Source organism: Geotrypetes seraphini, chromosome 2, assembly GCF_902459505.1.
Source record: "Geotrypetes seraphini chromosome 2, aGeoSer1.1, whole genome shotgun sequence".
NCBI classification, from domain to species: Eukaryota; Metazoa; Chordata; class Amphibia; order Gymnophiona; family Dermophiidae; genus Geotrypetes; species Geotrypetes seraphini.
This window is the reverse complement of record NC_047085.1, coordinates 130,378,681-130,400,241: the sequence shown is the minus strand read 5'-3', so window position 1 is coordinate 130,400,241 and position 21,561 is coordinate 130,378,681. Positions and strand designations below refer to the sequence as shown.

The following is a 21,561-nucleotide window of genomic DNA, read 5'->3' as shown; positions in this document are numbered from 1 at the left end:
TTAAGGAACCACTGGAGCATAACAGTGCTCCAGGACTAAGACTTCAGGATGCCAGGGGAACGTAGAAGACTGAACTCTCACTCCACTCATGATAGAAGAGGAATCCGGAGGGACCTGTCGGGCGGCCAAGTTTAACTCTCAAAGCGAATCAGTGATGAGAGTCAAGAGAGCCAAGGGTTTAAATAAGTGCAGAACTGTGGTATCATCCCCGGGATCAAGAGGAAACAGTCTCCAAAGCGTCCGACTACGACCCTGTATCCCTTGACAAGGAGGGTGCATCCTGAGACCACAGTGATATAGGAAGAGATCCATTATCATCTGAATGTTCCTCTGAAAGTTTTCCTAGACTTTGACTAGATGCAGTCAGTGAAGGAGATGCACCCTGGATGCTTCAGTCCACTTGTGCTGTGTCTGAAGCACTGCCAGACCTCTCTATGGTAGGGCAGCTCTCATGAAAGGCTATCCATCTCAAGTTAACAAATTCTGGGAAGAAAGCTATACTAGGCAGTACTGAGTCTCCAGTGGATGACTCCAGCTTGCCTCTCCTGGGCTCTGTTACTTCTGCGCAGGACAACTGCTGTACCTGGGATCAGAAAGAAAAATGGTCTGGACCATATTCCTTGGTCCTAGAGTACAAAGGAGAGGCTAAACTGGATGCTCTTGCCCCCCTTTCACATGTGCGGCACATGGCGCAAAGTCACTTCTCGGGTGCACAACTAGGGCAATCCTAGCCTGAATTAGGGACAAAGGAGTTTGAGGACTCCATCCCTGCTAGTTTTGAGGCTCCTTAAGAACTTTGAAAAAAAAAATTGGTAAAATCCAAAATGGCTGCCAGCAGCATTTTGGCACTAAAAATGTTTAAAAAACAAAAATAAAACCCAGTGATTTTAGAGGTGGAGGAACACATGGGCACATGTAGAAACTAAGAAAATTCACATTTTCAGACACCCCCTCTGATTCTCCTCATAGGCTGTAACAACCTTACTCACTGTGACTTGTGCTGGAAATGTGCTGCAGTCTGCCTCAGCTTCAAAGGTAGCTGGACAGGGAGAAGAAATCACTGCCTCAGAGAAACGTCCTTCCAGTGCTGAATCTTCGGGCTGCCTGTGTGACCGGTGTCTGACTGAGCCTTCACTCTCGTGGACACCACTGAGTCTCCTAGCCTAGCAGTCTGCGCTTGAACCTCTGAAAGCTGTAGGTAAACAAGTTACATAGAGATGCCCCCAAGCTCCCAAAAATGCTTCTGCAGGCTGGCCAGCAGGTACCACAGGGGATTGGCCTGTTAGTTGCAGACCATAGCCTGCTTCTTTTCCATACAGGCAGAGCTGAACCCTTGGACAGGGGAGCTCTTAGCACTGAAAACTGAAGAACACCCACCCCCCCAAAAAAAAAAAAAAAAAAAAAAAAAGACTAAAATAAAGGAACAAGCATAGTAGAACAGAAACACTCCTTCAGGACATGTGCACAAGGAAAAAACTGTAGAGGACAGCAGAGCTCTCTGAGAAGTATGAGGGACACAGAAAAAAATCCAAAGTGGATTCCTTCTGCAAAATACGTGGCTACAGGAAAATTACCCACTTGTCTAGAATAACATCTATTGCACTAGAAAGCATGTTATTATCTATAAGTATTTATCAGCATATTTTGTTTTCTCTAAATAAGGGGGCACAACAACTATAAAGAACGTGTCAGTCAAGAATGTTCTGATCTAGTAAAATTATTGGTTGTTAATGCTATGGAATGTCAAAATATTGTTATAACCTAGACATGGAATATTTTTGTAATATCTGATCATGTACTACTGAATAAGACAAACAAAAACAGAAAAAGATACCTCTAACAAAGGCATTTGTGAAGTGATGACTGGGTCTAGACGACGGTCAGGTCCATACTGAATTGAAGTTTTTTCTTCTTTTGTGTTATTAAGCCGAGGGCCCTGGATTTCTAACTCTTGCCGCCCTCGCACAGACAAGCCATTAGAAGAACATTTCCCTGAAATAAGCAATTGCAGACAACCTGATAAATTTAATTAGACAAAATTCTGCAAACTAGTATAGTTTTGTTTCTCACTTATAATAGATGTATTCCATAGACAAAAAGATTGATCAGACACACATGGGTGACTGAAACTGAACTGCTGTCCTAGAGCTTGGAACCAGTGTAAAGTTCTGAGCCCTTCTCACAAGCAGTGGTCTCCTCAGATCAGTTGCATAGTTCAATAAGGAAAACAACTCTTAGGCAGTGGGAGGAATATGGGGCCGATCAATCCTGTTGTCTATTGAAAATACCTGCAATAGGTGAGAAACAATGTTATTTCCACAGACAAGCAGGACTGAATCAAGCAAATAATTGATTGTACTCCTAAGCTCAGGACTGCTCAGAAGCAGACTGATCAAAAATTTGTCAATTTTACAAAGAAAAGGACTAGGAGGCATGCAATAAAGCTAAATAGTAGTAAACTTAAAACAGCCAGCAATAATTGCAACCAAACATTTCCTGTAATTTGATTATCAGTCTTTCACATCACTGTTGAGGGATCTTAGTCCACTCTTCTTTGCAAAACTGCTTTAAAATCAGACACTTTCCTAGGTTTTCATGCATGAACTGCTCATTTCAAGTTCTGCCACATAATTTCTATTGGGTTTGAATCAGAACTTTTGACTAGGCCTGTCCAAAGCTTTAATTTTATTTCTCTTCAGGTATTCAGATGTAGACTTTTGTGATAGATTCAGGGGTTTTCCCTCTTTAAGGATGCAGTTGTACTACTGGGCAGCAGAGGGCGTTGGACAATTGAGAAAAGACTACAGGTCCCAGGGTGCCTTGCTGAGTCACAGGGGTGGGACTCAGACAGGGAGAAGTACTTATGACCAGAACTGAATCAGAGAGCAGAGGTCCCAAAGGAAGAGTTTCCTGAGAAAGAGAGGGGAACTGCCAGATTTTCTAGACGTGGGCTAAGGCAGAAGCTCTGGGAAACTGTATGCTACCTATGGAAACTGAGTGAAATAAGCTGTGAAAGAAAGAGAATTCTTCCCTAGCTATAGGCTGATACAGGCCTTGGGAAGTACTGATCTTCCAGAGAGGTCCAAAGGAAAGAGATTCCAGGGAAAGAGGTCCTGAGCAGACACAGTATTTGGCTAAGGTGAGACAAACCTTATTTGTATTGTGTGAGGCAAATGACCCCGGAAAAAAAGTTTTCTTCATATGCCAATGTATGTTAGCAGTCTGACTGCTGGTCTCTCCTGCCATACCAGGTTAGCCTGTTACAACTTGTTTATGTGCTTAGGATCATTGTTTTGCTGCATAATCCAATTAGACCATCTCACAGACAGATGATTGGATGTTCTCTTTAAGAATTTTCTGGTACAGTGCAGAATTCATGGTTCCTTCATTAATGGCAAGTTTTGTTGGTCCTGAGGCAGTAAATCATCATCAAAGCATCACACAACCACCACATCCAACTACTAGTATGGTGTTCTTACTGTGGAATGCTGTATATACTTTATGCAGATGTAATTTAGACTTGTGTTGTCCACTTCTGACTCATCTGTCCATAGATTATCCTAAAAGGCTTGACGATCATCCAGGTATGCTACTGCAAATGTGAGATGAACACTGATGTTACTCTTGGATAGTAGTGGTTTCCACTGCTACTCTCCCATGAGTCACATTTTTGCCCAGTTTCTCTCTTATTGTGAAGTCATGATCACTGATCTTAGCTGAGATTACAGAGGACTGCAGTTCTTTGGATGTTTATGTTTAGTAAAAACTTTCTATGCTGCCTTATCTAACAAACAGGTAAGAGCATTGTATATACTAATAATTAAAAATTAAACATAAAAGGATGTTGTTCAAGGAAGTTTTATGACTTCCTAGATGAGTTGTCTCTGTGCCCTTGGAGTTTTGGTAAGCCAGCCACTCCTAGAAGAGTCATTGTTCCAAGCTTTTGTAATGGCTTTGTAGTTTTCTAGATTGATATATTTCAATTTTTTTCTTAACTCTTCTAGAATTTTCTTTGACCATGGTATAGCATACTTGTAGAAAATTTATGGTGACTAAGGGGCTTATTTTCAAAGCAATTAGACACAAAGTACCATAGGTTCCCATCAGAGGGGCTGTTATCATTGGTGGAGCCCCAGAGTTGAGAACTGGTGGTGAAAATGGAAAGCAATTCGCTGTTGCTTCAAGTCAAGCAACTTTTTTCAATATCCCCTATTGCAACCAGAACATTTTATATTGCACTTCTCCCTCTGTATTCGCGGTGGATGCAGGCGGAACATAGCCGCGAATATGGAAAAACTGCAAATAACTGTTTATATGTTATTTGTGGGTTTTTTGTAACAGTCAACGTTTTTGCTATTGAAACCACAAATAACTAGAGGCTCTGCAGCTGAAGGTACCTGGGAGTGTGCCGGATGCTGTGTATGTGAGCAGCTCTCTCTCTCTCGATCTCGCTGGTTGGGCTGGCTGGGCTTCGGGAAGGCTCTGCTTCTTCTCTGTGTCGCAATGAGAAGGGGGCGGGGGCCTACGTGAAAGGACGTGTCAGTTTTCAAAGCGCTCGGCACTTGCATTTCCTGCACTGTCTTCTGGGTTGTTATGTCGCCCTGTGGATTGTGTGGGGCTGCTCTCCTCAGAGCTTAGTAGATTTGCCATTACACAGATGTTTCTGTTAGGTGAGCCCTCCAAAAGGCACTGTTTTTACTTTAATTGTGATATAACTCAGATTTTGCATGTGAATACTCAGTGGGTGAGGAAATGAACTGTAGTGGCCCAAGGCAGAAGCATTCCTCATTTGTTTTCATTTTTATTTGAATCAAGAGTAGCAAGACAAAATGTATTATACAGGATGATTCTTTTACTTGAAGGTTGATCACCTGCATCTCGATTTCAAATGTAGTTGGGTTCAGAGTTGATTGATTTTGGGGGGCAGAGTCTGCAAGCGAAAAATCACAAATAAGTGAAAACGTGAGTGCAGAAACCACAAATATGAAGGGAGAAGTGTGCAATCTATTTGGCAAGCTCTCTCTGAAGTGGGACAAGTTATAACTCTACAAATCAATATGTTAACTCAAATTACACAATCATGAAGAAAAGCTGACCTTTTGTATTTTAGAGGTGAATTTAAAGATGGAAAAGTAAAAATAGATGTACTTCAGGAAGTTAAATTGTCAGCAAACTAACGCACACGAATAAAGTCCTTATAATTTTCTGATTTATGCTTTATTGAATAAATATAGCAATTGTACTCACAATTAGAAGGATTTTTTTCAGAGGTTGGCAGTCTCTGGGCACAGGTTTCTTGGTTACAAAATGATGTAGAAATAGGCAAAGGTTTGAAGAAAAGGAGTCAGGAAAAGCATAACAATGAACTCCAGATGCCAGTGAAGAAATGCAGAGGTCTTATGTGAGGTCAGATGCTTATGCCCAGTGAATAGACAGCCCTATAATCAAGAGGGGTTTCAGCCATGTAGCTGATGCACAAGTGTAACCCTGAACAAAGTGACAGAGAAGAAGTACCCAAGGCAAAGGGAGAGGTGCAAGAGAGTCCAATAGGAACAGAGCTTAGCACCAGGTAGAAGAAGGAACACTGGCAGAGAAGATTTTACAAGCAAGTAGGAGTGACTGCAGCATTATATATTATACATTACATTATATATGTGTATGACTAAATTATATTTGTCGCTGATGCGATGTGTATGTTATATGTAATTTGATTTGATATGTAAGTATGCAATTTGTTATAGTGTGTTCTTGAAGTGTTTTGTAAGACAAATGGAAATGTTTTAATTTGTATGTTTAATTCACCCTGAATAAAGGTGGGTGAGAAATAAACAAACAAGCAAACATTGCTTGTTTGCCTACAGCTCATATATCCTGGCAAGAAATAGCTACAGCAATAAGGTTCTGTGAAATTGCTAAATTACATAAAACATATCTTGCAGCCTGTCACAACCAGGGTAAGGCTGCCGGGGACATAGAAATAACAGGAAGATTCCACCGATTGTGCTGATTATTTTAATCTTCCTATAGCTAAGAAAACTAACTGGTAGACTGACAATCTATTCAATCTTCTGATCGCAATCTCCGCTATATTGGTTACACTGGCTTTAAAATCTGATAGGTATCAGTTATTACACCTTTTCTTTAAATATAAATATGATTAGTACCTGAATTGTGACTTCAGGATGTTTCTGGACATTGCCAGAGAGAATCAGAAGAGGCATAAGGAGTTTTTGCTTTTACAGGCATGTGAAAAAATTAGGACACCTCATGAAATATTCAGTTCTTTCTTAAAAAATGTTCACATATCGATATAAAATCTTTTTTTTATTTATTTTTGAAAAATTAAGTGATGTAATTACAGGTACACAACAAAATTTTCCTTGATTTACTCATGAAACAAAAGATATCCACAAAAATGTGTATTCTAACTGAGGAATTAATAAATTAGGACACCTCCACATATCCTTCCACGTAAAATGGCTCAAATCACACACAGGTGTATCACATCAGGTGTACGTGATTAGAACATCATTACTCAGAATTTTGAAGGAGGTTTGCCCTACTTAAACCTCAGACATTTACCCCCCCCCCCTTTTTACAAAACTGCGCTAGCAGTTTTTAGCACGGGGAGCCGCGCTGAATGGTCTGCGCTGCTCCCGACGCTCATAGGAACTTTATGAGCATTGGGAGCAGCGCAGGCCATTCAGCGCAGCTCCCTAAGCTAAAAACAGCTAGCACAGTTTGATAGAAGAGGGCCTTAATTTGGTGTGCTGCGGTGAGAGTGAACATCATGGTGAGATCAAAAGAGCTGTCTCAGGCCTTCAGAAAGAAGATTGTAGCAGCTTATAAGTCTGGTAAGGGATTTAAAAAGATATCAAAAGAATTTGACATTAACTATTTCACAGTCTGGAAAATGGTGTACAAGTGGAGGACTTTCCAAACAACTGCCAACATGCCCAGGTCTGGCCGTCCAAGCAAGTTGACCCCCAGAGCAGACTGCAAGATGCTAAAAGAAGTCTACAAAAACCCTAAAATGTCATCATGGGACCTACAGCAGGCTCTTGCTACTGTTGATGTGAAACTGCATGCCTCTACAATCAAAAAGAGATTGCACTAATTTAACTTGCATGGAAGATGTGCAAGGAGGAAACCTTTGCTCTCTAAGAGAAACATCAAGAAGTTTGATAGAGAGAACGTAGACAAACAACAGGACTTCTGGAATAGTGTTCTATGGACAGATGAGTCTAAAATCAAATTAATTGGACACCAGAAGAACCTCATACCAACTATGAAGCATGCAGGTGGAAGTGTCATCGTTTGGGAATGCTTTGCTGCAGCAGGACCTGACCAGCTCACCATCATAGAATCCATCATGAATTCTACCATGTATCAGAGGGTGAACGAGGAACATGTGAGACCATCTGTAAGAAAATTAAAGCTGAAGCGGAACTGGTCCCTGCAACACGACAATGACCCAAAACATGCCAGTAAATCCACCAAGGACTGGCTGAAAACTAAGAAATGGAGAGTCCTGGAGTGGCCAAGTCAAAGCTCTGATCTTAATCCCACTGAGATGCTGTGGGGTGATTTGAAATGGGCTGTACATGCAAGAAACCCCTCAAGCATTTCACAGCTGAAAGAATTTTGCATTGAGGAGTGGGCCAAATTTTCCTCAGACTGGTAGATGGTAAATTTTCAGAGACTGGTAGATGGCTCCAAGAAGCGTCTCACTGCAGTTATTTCAGCCAAAGGGGATAACATTAGCTATTAGGGTATAAGGTGTCCTAATTTATTTTACATTACATTAGAGATTTCTATTCCGCCTGTGCCTTTCGGTTCTAAGCGGATTACAAAATTGGAAGAGAACTGGACATTTCCAGGAAATTTACATATCAGGAATATAACAAGTTTACATATCAGGAATGTAACATGTTTACATATCAGGTTTAAATCACAGGTAAGGATAGCAATACATTCAAGTTAGAGAGAATATTACAAAGCGTTGAGGAAGAAATATTGGTTACAGATGGAGGTTGCTTACATGGCGTTGAGGGATGTTGTAGGGGTGATGAATATGAAGGAGTAAGTGTGTGTGTGTAGGCAGGAGGTTAGAGTGATGGTAGGTGTTTTTTAAATAGAAGCATTTTGATTTCTTTTCGGAGAATTTTGATGTCTGATGTTTTGGTCAGCAGTTTGGAGACTGTTGGGTCAATTTTCGCTGCCTGTGTCGCCAGAAGGTTATCGTAGAGTTTCTTGCGTCTGGTACCATTGAGAGGAGGGTATGTGAATAGGCTTTGAGTTTTCCTTGTTCTATGTGTGAGGTTGAGGTATAGGCGGTTGTTTAGGTAACTTGGTGCAGCTCCGTGGGTTACTTTGAATAGAAGACAGTAGAATTTGAATTGTGATCTTGCTTTTATCGGTAGCCAGTGAGAGTCTAAATAAGCATTAGTGATGTGGTCGAATTTGCTAAGCGAGTAGATGAGTCTGAGGGCTGTGTTCTGAACGGTCTGTAGTTTCTCAGTTATAATGCACATTTTTGTGGATATATTTTGTTTCATGAGTAAATCAAGAAAAATGTTTGTTGTTTACCAGCAATTACATCACTTTCTTTTCCAGAGATAAATAAAAAGATTTGACATAGATATGTGAACATTTCTTAAGAACTGAATATTTCACGGGGTGTCCTAATTTTTCACATAACTATGTCCTAGAGCAGGGGGTAGGCAATTCTGGTCCTCGAGAGCTGGAGGCAGGTCAGGTTTTCAGGATATCCACAATGAATATGTATGAGATGGATTTGCATGCACTGCCTCCTTGAGATGCAAATCTATCTCATGCATATTTATTGTGGATATCCTGAAAACCTAACCTGGCTCCGGCTCTTGAGGACTGGAATTGCCTACCCTTATCCTAGAGTAATACAATTAGGTCCGTTTTATCCTAAAATTTACATGTAAATATATTGTGAAATAAAGTCTACTAAGTATATCTTTTTTCAGCCTACACAACTCATCTTTTTTGTCTGCAAACCACTCTACAATATCAGAGACTTAATTATGTCCTATTGTTCTTGTGAATGGGGCTCCTCAAGAAGTAATTTGAGCTTCTGTTAGTTCTCAGCCAGTCTTTATTTCTTGTGAGATGGATACGATTCTTGTTATTCTAATAATAAATACTTCTGAGTGGATCTGAGTGTACTGTATATACTGTATATGCACTGTATAATATATACCGTATTTTCAAGCATATAACGCGTGTGTTATACACGATTTTACAAACCGTGCATAACCTTGCGCGTTATACGCGTGAGCGCGTTGTACAAAATTATTTTTACATAGTTCCCCCCCCCGACGTCCGATCCAACCCCCCGCAGGACTGCTCGCACCCCCACCCCGAAGGACCGCTCGCACACACCCGCACCCCCACCCCGAAGGACCGCTCGCACGCACTCCCACCCGCACCCGCACCCCCACCCTGAAGGACCGCTCGCAGCCCCACAGCCTCCCGACCCCCCCCCCCATCATGTAGAAGCTCCTACAGGTGTCCTGCTGCTTCCTCTTGGCGGTCCCAGCCCTTCTGTGAGCCCTGTGCCTGCGCTGCTTCCTCTTCCGGCGGTCCCGCCCTTTCTCTGATGTCAAGCCCTCTTGCCCCGCCGACTCCCCGACACGATCGGGGCAAGAGGGAGCTCAAGCCCTCTTGCCCCCCCCGACACGATCGGGGCAAAAGGGAGCCCAAGCCCTCTTGCCCCAGCCAACCGCGGCACCCCCGACACGATCGGGGCAAGAGGGAGCTCAAGCCCTCTTGCCCCAGCCAACTGCGGCACCCACAACATGATCGGGGCAAGAGGGAGCTCAAGCCCTCTAGCCCCCCCCCGACACGATCGGGGCAAGAGGGAGCTCAAGCCCTCTTGCCCCAGCCAACCGCGGCACCCCCAACACGATCGGGGCAAGAGGGAGCTCAAGCCCTCTTGCCCCCCCAACTCCCCGACACGATCGGGGCAAAAGGGAGCCCAAGCACTCTTGCCCCAGCCAACCGCGGCACCCCCGACACGATCGGGGCAAGAGGGAGCTCAAGCCCTCTTGCCCCCCCGACACGATCGGGGCAAAAGGAGCCCAAGCCCTCTTGCCCCGCTGACTCCCCAACTCCCCGACAATATCGGGCCAGGAGGGAGCCCAAGCCTTCCTGGCTCTGGCGACCCCCCCCCCCGCTAGTTGTTCGGGCCAGGAGGGAGCCCAAGTCCTCCTGGCCCTGGCGACCCCCCCCCCCCGCTAGTTGTTCGGGCCAGGAGAGAGCCCAAACCCTCCTGGCCACAGCGACCCCCTACCCCCACCCCCACCCCTCGACCCAAACCCCCCTCCCCCCAATGACCGCCCCCCCCAAGAACCTCCGACCGCCCCCCCCAGCCGACCCGCGGCCCCCCTGGCCGACCCCCACCCCCCTTCCCTGTACCTTTGTGTAGTTGGCCGGACAGACGGGAGCCAAACCCACCTGTCCAGCAGGCAGCCAACGATGGAATGAGGCCGGATTGGCCCATCCGTCCCAAAGCTCCGCCTACTGGTGGGGCCTAAGGCGCCTGGGCCAATCAGAATAGGCCCGGGAGCCTTAGGTCCCTCCTGGGGGCGGGGCCTGAGGCACATGGGCCCAACCCGACCATGTGCCCAAGGCCCCGCCCCCAGGAGGGGCCTAAGGCTCCCGGACCTATTCTGGGACCGCCGGAAGAGGAAGCAGCGCAGGCGTAGGGCTCGCAGAAGGGCCGGGACCGTCAAGAGGAAGCAGGACACCGGTAGGAGCTTCTACATGATGGGAGGGGGTCGGGAGGCTGTGGGGGTGCGAGCGGTCCTTCAGGGTGGGAGTGCGTGCGAGCGATCCTTAGGGGTGGAGGTGCGTGCGTGCGAGCGAGCGGTCCTTCGGGGTGGGGGTGCGGGTGTGTGCGAGCGGTCCTTAGGGGTGGGGGTGCGTGCGTGCAAGCGAGCTGTCCTTCGGGGTGGGGGTGGGGGTGCGGGTGTGTGCGAGCGGTCCTTCGGGGTGGGGGTGCGAGCAGTCCTGCGGGGGGGTGAATCGGACGTCGGGGTGGGGCATCAGGCTTTCAGGGTGGGGACAGGACTTCAAGGGGGAGAGGAGAGTCGGGGTGGCCAGAGGAGCGTCGGGGCGGGCGAAAGGAGAGTCGGGCGGCGACGGGAGAGTCAGGCAGCATGCGCGGTAAATGGGTGTGTGTGGTATACAAAATTTTTTTTACATATATTTCGGTTTCCCGCGCGCTATACCCGTGTGCACGTTTTACACGGGTGCACGTTATCTACGTGAAAATACGGTACACACACAGTATATCTTCTATGTAGTTTTTCTTTATTTTATTTTCATATATCCACACACTTTTATGTACAAATGGATTGCTTAGTTGATTTTCTGTTGTGGAGAAGATTTCTAAAAATAAGAGACACTGGATTTTGATGTCAAACACATTCCATGGAGGTTATGTTTCCTTTTGTAGAAGAACGAGGACCTTTTTAGACATAAACTAAACAGAAATATCATCATAGGGCAGCGGTTCTCAAATTGTGTGGCACAGCACACTAGTGCACCGCAAGAGGTGGCCAGGTGTGCCATGAACTGTTGTGGGTATTTTACAGACGAGGCCTGGGGAGGCAAGAGATGTGGTGAGGCTTGGGAATGTGTGAGTGAAAGAGTGGTGAGGCTGGGGAGCATGTGCAAGAGAGGCAAAGAGGTAAGATGAGTGAGGGGAGGGAAGGGAGCATGTGAAAGGCGAACTGGCAGGTGGGAATGTGGGGCGACATGCGTCTGTGCATTGCCAGTTGGTTTCTGGGTTGTCCTCTTTGCCACATGGCAGGACCAGAGAGGTGACCATGCAATGTATGGCAGTCGCACTCTGGAGCAGGGAGCTGGCCTAACAGCCTGCTTTCCCCAGTCTCTCTGGGATGGGGCAACTTGTTGGGATGGTTACTCTCAGATGTGCCCTTTATCTGTTTCCTGACTTTGTGTTTCTCTCAGTCACTATTTTCTTAGTTCTCCATGACAGGGTATGCAGTACCTATGTGTGTGTGTGTGTGGGGGGGGGGTTCTTTTCTGTGAGTGTTTCACTGTGAATGACTGATCTATACCTATGTGAATTAGGGTTTTCTGCACTAATATTAAATGGGGAAAAAAGAAAGACTTCAACGCACTGTAGATGACGAAGGTATGTTTGTCTCATATATGTCCCAACACTGAATGTCACCAAAAAAATCAAGCTCATGCTTCACACAACCATGCTTAATTTATTACAATAAAGTTATTAATAGCTTTCTGAAGTTTGTTACTTTTATTCATTGTTTAGTTAATATTTTAAAATTTTGTTCACAAAGTGTGCTGGAAAAATTTTCATGTTTTACAGTGTGTTGCAAACCAAAAAAGTTTGAGAACCACTGTCACAGGGTGATTTATTATAAGAAAGAGGATTAGATGGAATTCTGACTTGACACTGCCCACCACCCCCACCCCACAGGAGATTCTGGTGAGATGATGTAAAAATCTTGGTAATTTTCTAGATCATAGAGAAATTTTTGAACATGATGAAGAGGGAGGCAGAAAATGACCTTATGGCTCAGAATCTTTAGTAGAGTGGAGACACTATTGGATTTTGCCATATATGGGGGTCTCTCTGCATAGTAACAACTGTGGACTTAAATGTCTATGCTGGATTTATGGAAAATCTTTACAGTATCCCTTGACAAAATAAAATCTCTTTTGTAGAAACGAGTTGGGCTGCTCTGGTACAGTCAGTGAAACTGATGGATAGGGCTTATCAGCTACTATGACCAGTAAAGAAGTGGACTCCAACAGATATGGGATTTAAGGCCAATATAGAGAAGATATACATTGGTAACATCTGCACTCTGTCCAAACAAGAAGACATCAATGCTGGATAGATCTCAGTGCAATGAAACTTCTACTGCAAGAGAGATGTCACTAGGAAGGTGATGAGAGTACAGCACTGAGGACAGTGCTATAGTTTTGTCAAAACCTTTTAGATAATAGAGATAACACAGATAAGAGCAGAACACATCTATGCTAGTTTTCATGTAGCAGTTGCACCCAGAAGTCATCTGCATTGAAGTTCCTATGCTTCTACAGTGCTTTAGAGGGAGGTTTTGACATTTTTCTTAAACTCTGGTATTCTCGAATAAGGCTAATTCCATTTTGGATAATCCCTGCTGCCACTCCATTGCAGTTGGCCTTCTAAACCACTTTGCATTGAGGTAGACGCAACATCTGCCTAAGAAGACTGTACTCTATTGGCTAGAAAAGAGAAACTGACTATACCCATGTCAATCTGGATTCAGATCCAGTTATGGAACAGAAACGGCCCTTGTATCCCTACTAGATGATCTTCACAGAAACCAAGACAGGGGGTCTGCCACAGGATTAGTACTGCTAGATTTCTCAGCAGCTTTTGACACTGTGGATCATGATATTATACTAGCACGACTGGCAGAAACAGGTATCAATGGAACAGTACTTGAGTGGTTCAGATTCTATCAAACAATTCATGCAGTTTGGCAGCACCTCATCACCACCATGGGCACTAAACTGTGGGGGTACCATAAGGATAGTTACTTTCACCTAGTCTGTTCAATATCTACCTGAAAGCTACTATGAAGCTGATTCAAATCAACGGATGCTCACTGTTCTACATCTACACAGATGACGTGCAGCTACTCATACCTACTGAACCCACAGCTCTGAATAAACTGACTACCTGTCTAACATCAATTCAACAATGGGCTAAAAACAAAATTTGCCTGAACCCAAGTAAAACTGAGCTTCTATGGGTCCCTAACACAAGTAGGCACATACCTTACATCAAAATCTCTTTTGGGATATACACGCTCCCCCTCAAATCACAAGTCAGGAACCTTGGAATACAGCTAGATTCAACACTTACTCTGATCCCCCAAATCCAAGCAACCTTCTCAAGATCTGCTTCTATAATTTGCGACAACTATGCTGCCTCTCACCTTACAATGGGAAGGCAAGTCTTGTCTCAATTGTGCATGCCATACCATCAAGACTGGATTATTGTAATGCACTTTACACTAGTCTGACTACAAAGGGTCTGCACCAGCTCCAATTGATTCAGAGTGTTGCACCAAGACTAATAGAAGGTGTAAGCGACATGACCACATCACACCATTTTTGCAAAAACTTCACTGGCTACAAGGTCAATGCAGGGCTAAATTTAAAACTTTTTTCTGATCTTCAAGGCCCTCAAAAGAAATGGCCCAAAGTATTTGAAGAAAAGGGTTTCCCTCTATACACCTTCAAGGTCACTAAGGTCCTCCCAAGGGAGTATCCCTAACCACACCCTCTGGAGTAGCCCTCATACTCTGTAATGCACTCCCAGGCTTCGCTTAACATAAGACTATCTCTACTTCAGGAAGCAGGTAAAAGCTTGATTCATCACCCAGGCCTTTAATGGAAGAAGTAACTAACTTGCTAGTCACCCATACAAGGAGCGACATCGGCTGCACATACTATAGCCTTATAGCAGGACTTGCTTATCCATTCCTACCCTAGCTAACTCAAGCACCATTACAATCTCATGTGTAACTTTCTTCAAAATTAGTTCCCCTATTTTCTAACTTCTGTTATTCTATCTTTTCTATTTATATGCTCCTTCTTTGCCTATACCCTCTGCTATCCATTAAAATGTTTTATCGAGTATTGTGGTAACATTGTAATGTAGCATACTATGCCGCACTGTGTGTTGTTATTTACCCATGCCAGCTCCAACCTCAAAACGGCTGCCAGTGGAAGCTGTGGTAGCCATTTTGGCTGCAGACATAGGATAGGCAGGAGTGACTAGAGATTGCTCTTGCCCCAACTTGTCATTAGACCACCAGGAAGGTAGGCCCAGGGTGGCAGCCTGCAAATGGGCTCAGGGATAGGGCTACTTATCTTCAAGGGGAGAGAGGAAGTGGGATTGGGAGTTGCTGTGGTTTAGGGGGTGGGGGAGGCAGCAGTGACAGAGGAAGAGGGAGGGAGGAAGAGAGTGGGGACTGTTAGTGCTGGAATAAAACCATTTTGGTTGAAACCCAGCAGCAAATTTTGGCCAGCTGAAACTGACAAAAAAAAACAGTTTAGTTGCCCGCTACTTTTGTCAATGTTCAGCAAAGCAGAAAAAAACAAAACAGGCTGACAAGATTGCTGTGTGTGGGAAGAGCTGTGCATGCTTAGAACTTTGCAATTATGTCTCAGAGAGTTGATTCAGCCTGGTAATAAATAATTACATCGCCTACTTGTGGTGCCTGCTTTACAATCATTACAGAATTGTAATCACATGAACTGCCACTTTAAATTTATGACAAATATAAGTTTAAACACAGCAATTAAACATTAGTAAGTCACCTCATAATACCACCTTGTCAGACTCTAGCTATGCATACTATGTTGGATATTACTGCACATATGAAAGAAGATATTCATACCTTTACGTAAACTACAGTAAAAAAAAATTATTAAATACTACATAGTTATGGATTTTATCTTTTCTTCTTTTTAGTTGCTAGTCCATTGAAGTCTTACCTGCTTGCAAACCAGTATTAGAACCAACACCATCTAGAGTGGTAGTATTCTGAACTGTCCCAAGATTGTATACAACTCCAAGAATATGCAGCTCCCCTGTCTGATGGGGAAAGAGCTTTAATCTTGCCTGTGGAAAAATGTTAAATCATCATCTTTTTATAGTTATAAAAGGCAGCTATTTTAAAATCGGAAAAACAAAAATAGTTGTATTTATAGTGGACAAGCTATTTGCCAAGTTATGTGCAAATGTTAGGCACTCTTGAATCCATAAGTGAACAAAAATTATTTTTTTTTAAAAACTCTACAAAACTAATCATTTTCCATACATTTTATTGCACAATTACTATTTACTATTTTCTTGAAGCTTTCTTTTTGTTAGAGATTAAAAAAGAAAACGGTGAATATGGGGCACCCTTTCAGTTAGTACTTTCTTTTTTTTTGTAATTTGTAATTCTTTATTTAGAACACGTTCAATTACAACAAACAAAGTACACAGGACACTCATCAAAAGCACCCCCGGTACCTCATCAGTAACAGCAACTAATGAACAGTGTAAACAGTTGATACTGGGGGAATCCTGTTATGAGGGTGCTTTTGCTCTTATCTCTGTATATATGTTTTTGTTCTGTACAGGGCTGGAAGCCCTATTGGAACTTGGGCATTTTAGCAGTTAGCACTTTCTAACACTTCCTATGTTTCCTGTTTTTCTGTTACTAATTTTGGATTTTTACCCCCCTCAAGCTCACTGGGTCTCCCCCTACACGTTTTAAGATCACTTGACAATTTTTCAATAATATTCAAATCTGACAACTGTGAAAATTCCCAAACTTGCATCTTTCTTTCCTGTAAGTACAGCATGGTTAATTTTTGAGATAGTCTAAAGATCAGTGTCGTGTTGAAATATCCATCCAACTTCAACACTGACCATGTAGCTTCCAGGACATGCTGAATCCATTCTTTCTTCCAGCTAAGCAATATTACCTGTGCAGTTGGATGTGTTTTTAAATTTTCCAAATGTTTCACTCTTGTTGGTCCAAATTGATCTTGTGTGGTTATAGCCAAACAGTTCAATTTAGTTACTTTAATGTCCTGAATCATTTGTAACAGAATGCTTTGGAGCAAAATGTTGTTTAACATACCTTAGATGAAAACTTTTGTGATAAGATCATAGGACAACTCTATCTAGTACAATGTTGTAGAAGTAATGTTATTTACTGTGGATAAAAATTATTCCATCAGTTACATTTTTCAGCAGGTCAATTACAGCAATTTGCGGGTTGTTTTGTAAATCTGGGTTGTTTTGTAAATCTGATCAGTTTCCAAGCAGATGTATTAGATTTTTCTTGATATTCCTGATCTTGCCTTGAATTTAAGTTTCATAGTTTCCATTTCTTAACACTTCTAATAGTTGAAACTACTTAGCTGGAAGTATTGAGAATTCTTTTTAATAGCCCGCCCCTGCTTTCTAAGAGTGATTTATCTTGAAGGTAGACAGAATAATCAAACAGAGGATCAGAAAATTATTCAGCAATGGAACTGTTTTCACCTGCTAACTGAAGGCTTATTTTGGGTCTTCTTGACAACTTTGAAAAAAAATTGTAATGAACCAACTGGAAGGGTGTTCAAACTGACACCTGGCATCTGCTTTTTTAATTTTTCAGCTTTTAAAATCAGCAATTGCAATCATGCACTCAAATTTGCAGAAATATGCTCATTTAACTTTGGACTGAACATACTTCAGCAGCCATCTCTCTCTATCTCAGTTTGGTGCAAAACTAAGATAAACAATGTTCCTGATAATGAAAGGATGAAGATCTCTTTAGAAATTAGTTCAGGGACCTGCAAATATTTGTCAGCTCAGATGCAATAGGCCACAAAAAGGACATATTCTGATTTGCCAGTGTGAGAGGGAGCCCTGGTAATGTCAGTCACTTTGGGACATTTTGCAAATCCTTGCTTCGTAAACTTGAGTTTTAAAGAACAAATATAATTATTAAAGTGTGCCGAAACCAAAAGTGGTGGTGGTAGAAGCCCACCTGGAATGAGCTCTGAAATTCATCCTAAATGTACTTTTGCACTTTAACTTTCTCTCTGACTGCAATCATCAGAAAAGTTTCTATTTATTTATTTTGTTCTCCCCAACAAGCTCAGAATGGGTTACATAATATACAGTTAACTGATAACAACTTTAGTTGCTTACTAGGTCCCATCCTGACTAGAGATGCCTCATCAACTATTTCTTGAATGCATAACAAGTATGAAAACTACCTCTATGGAAGTTATACACAGAATAATGAACAAAATTTTTGATGAAGGCTCCATGCCGACCGCTCTGAAAAAGTCTTCAGTATACTGCTTGCTAAAGGACCCTTCTCTAGATACAGTGATAATTAATAACTATCAACCAATTTCAAACCTACCATTTCTTGCTAAAATTCTTGAAAAATGTATCCATGATCAACTGATCGAGTTTCTAAATGAACACCACATACTTAATAAAAACCAATTTGGGTTTGGAATGCAGAGACCTATTACTCACTTTCAGGTCCGCCATCAGAAATTTCTGGGCCCCTTACTGAGCAATCCTATTAGGCCCCCCACGCACCCCTCCCCCCCGACCCCCCCTTCTTCCATGGGCCTAATACACACATATTTTTCTCTGTCGCCGCACTCTTTGACCAAAAGATTTGTAAGCCTGCAACCACGTCAAGGTAGACTCTTTCAGCAGGGCCCTAACCTAACCTAAACTAAACTAATCTATACCTATCTATTCTAAACTAACATACATAGAAACATAGAAATAGACGGCAGATAAGGGCCCACGGCCCATCTAGTCTGCCCACCTTAATGTCCCTTCCCTTACCTTTGCCCTGTGAATAGATCCCATGTGCCGATCCCATTTGGCCTTAAAATCAGGCACGCTGCTGGCCTCAATCACCTGTAGTGGAAGACTATTCCAGCGATCAACCACTCTTTCAGTGAAAAAGAATTTCCTGGTGTCACCTCGTAGTTTCCCGCCCCTGATTTTCAACGGATGCCCTCTTGTTGTCGTGGGACCCTTGAAAAAGAAGATATCTTCCTCCGCCTCGATGCGGCCCGTAAGATACTTGAACGTCTCGATCATGTCCCCCCTCTCTCTGCGCTCCTCGAGCGAGTATAGCTGTAATTTGTCAAGCCGTTTTTCGTATGGTAGATCCTTGAGTCCCGAGACCATCCGGGTGGCCATTCTTTGCACCGACTCCAGTCTCAGCACATCCTTGCGATAATGCGGCCTCCAGAATTGCACACAGTATTCCAGGTGGGGCCTCACCATGGATCTATACAATGGCATAATGACTTCCGCCTTACGACTGACGAAACCCCTTCGTATGCAGCCCATGATTTGTCTTGCCTTGGACGAAGCCTGCTCCACTTGATTGGCAGACTTCATGTCCTCACTGACGATTACCCCCAAGTCTCATTCTGCTACCGTTTTTGCTAGGATCTCGCCATTAAGGGTATAAGACTTGCATGGATTCTGGCTGCCCAGGTGCATAACTTTGCATTTTTTGGCATTGAAGTTGAGTTGCCATGTCCTAGACCATCGCTCCAGTAGGAGTAGGTCGTGCATCATGTTGTCGGGCACTGAATCTTCGTCTGTTGTGCATTTGCCCACTACATTACTCAGTTTGGCGTCATCGGCGAATAATGTTATTTTACCTCGAAGCCCTTCTGCCAAGTCTCTTATAAAGATGTTGAATAGGATTGGGCCCAAGACTGAGCCCTGTGGTACTCCACTAATCACCTCCGTCATTTCGGAGGGGGTGCCGTACACCACCACCCTTTGGAGCCTACCTCCAAGCCAGCTCCCAACCCATTTCGTCAATGTGTTACCTAATCCTATAGAACTCATCTTGCTCAGTAACCTGCGGTGTGGTACGCTATCGAATGCTTTGCTAAAGTCCAGGTACACGATGTCCAGGGACTCCCCAATATCCAGCTTCCCCGTTACCCAGTCAAAAAAGCTGATCAGGTTGGATTGGCAGGATCTCCCCTTAGTAAATCCATGTTGTCGGGGATCCCATAGATTCTCCTCATCCAGGATCTTATCTAATTGGTGTTTGATTAGAGTTTCCATTAGTTTGCTCACTATCGATGTTAGACTCACTGGTCTGTAGTTTGCTGTCTCCATCTTTGAGCCTTTCTTGTGGAGTGGAATGACGTTAGCCGTCCTCCAGTCCAACGGGACACTGCCTGTACTAAGGGAGAGGTTGAAGAGCGCGGACAGTGGCTCCGCCAAGACATCACTCAGTTCCCTAAGCACCCTGGGGTGCAGGTTGTCCGGCCCCATTGCTTTGTTAACCTTGAGCTTTGACAGCTCACCGTAGACACTGCTGGGCGTAAACTCAAAGTTACTAAACGGGTCAACTGAGCCAACCCTTGTCTGTAGCTGAGGGCCGAGCCCTGGCGCTTCTCGGGTGAAGACTGAGCAGAAGTATTCATTTAATAGTTGGGCTTTTTCCGAATCCTTTTCCACATAGTCTCCGTCTGGTTTCCTAAGACGTACAATCCCGCCTGAGTTTTTTCTTCTATCACTGATATACCTGAAGAAGGATTTATCTCCCTTCTGGATGTTCTTTGCTAGAGACTCCTCCATGAGGAATTTAGCCTCCCTGACTGCTGTTTTAACGGCTTTTGATTTGGCCAGGTAGTCTGCTCTAGAGTCCTGCTTCCCTGATTGTTTGTAAGAGATGAATGCTTTTTTCTTCTCCTTGATCAGGTCTGAGATCTCCGCAGTAAACCACTGTGGCTTCTTGTTCCTTTGCCGTTTACTTACTGATTTTACATAGCGGTTTGTTGCTTCTTGTATGGTTGCTTTCAAAGTCGACCACATGTCTTCCATGTTATCGGTTTCTTCTTGGCTTTGTAGCGCCTGGTGAACGAAGTCTCCCATTTCTTTGAAATTTGTGTCCTTGAATTTGAGGACTTTGGTTAGTGTATAGATTTAGTGAAACCTTTCCTGATATTGAACCATACCATGTTGTGGTCACTGGAGGCCAATGTGTCGCCCACCGAGACTTCTGTGACACTTTCTCCATTGGTAAGTATCAGGTCCAGTATAACATATGTCTAATACTGAACTAATAACAAACTAACAAACATCTGCATAATAAATAACTAATAAATAATAGTGCTAGTAGCTATAATTCACTTTTGAATGTAAAATCTCAGTTAAGGATTTCTTTTGACCTTTGTAGGCCGAAGTAGATCACAATTGCACAATATTTTTTGTAACAAGTATTAAATGTGTTTTTATAAATACTGTAAGCTTAATAAATATATCAGAAAAAACTACACATCTGAGCGCATATCTAAACATACACATCTGAGCGTATATCTGAACATACACATCTGACTGTATATGTGAGCGCATATCTAAACATACACATCTGAGCGTATATCTGAACATACACATCTGACTGTATATGTGAGCGCATATCTAAACATACACATCTGAGCGTATATCTGAACATACACATCTGACTGTATATGTGAGCGACATACACATCTGAGCGTATATCTGAACATACACATCTGACTGTATATGTGAGCGCATATCTAAACATACACATCTGAGCGCATATCTAAACATACACATCTGTATGATCCCATCCTCCTCAGCTTGCCTATAGCTGCATCATGCATGTTAAAAATGTACGATATGTTGATATGTGCACCTTCCTTCCTTCCCATCCATCCTCCTCAGCCTGTCCTTACACATCCACAGCTGCGTGTTAATGATGATGTATATGTTATGATGATAAATAAGTGCATATGAGCACATCATTAACATGCAGCTATGGATGAATATATAATGATGTTATGAGTGTGCACCTCTTCCTTCCCATCCTCCTCAACATGTCACATACAGCATGTTACATTACACAGACTTTGTGTAATGTAACATGCTGTATATGACATGCTAAGGATTCCGCGAGG

At 43.3% G+C, this 21,561-nt stretch overlaps 1 protein-coding gene across 3 annotated transcripts in view; it reads right to left on the bottom strand.

The window, feature by feature from the left end:
• Positions 1 to 21,561, bottom strand: part of TRAPPC8 (trafficking protein particle complex 8) — a 392,175-nt gene that overhangs the window by 125,948 nt on the left and 244,666 nt on the right. For all 3 annotated transcript variants that reach the window (XM_033933766.1, XM_033933767.1, XM_033933769.1), the window contains 2 exons: positions 15,583 to 15,709; positions 1,835 to 1,992 (listed from right to left, as the gene is read on the bottom strand). In XM_033933766.1, coding sequence (XP_033789657.1) covers positions 1,835 to 1,992; positions 15,583 to 15,709 — 285 coding nt within the window. The remainder of the gene's footprint in view (positions 1 to 1,834; positions 1,993 to 15,582; positions 15,710 to 21,561) is intronic.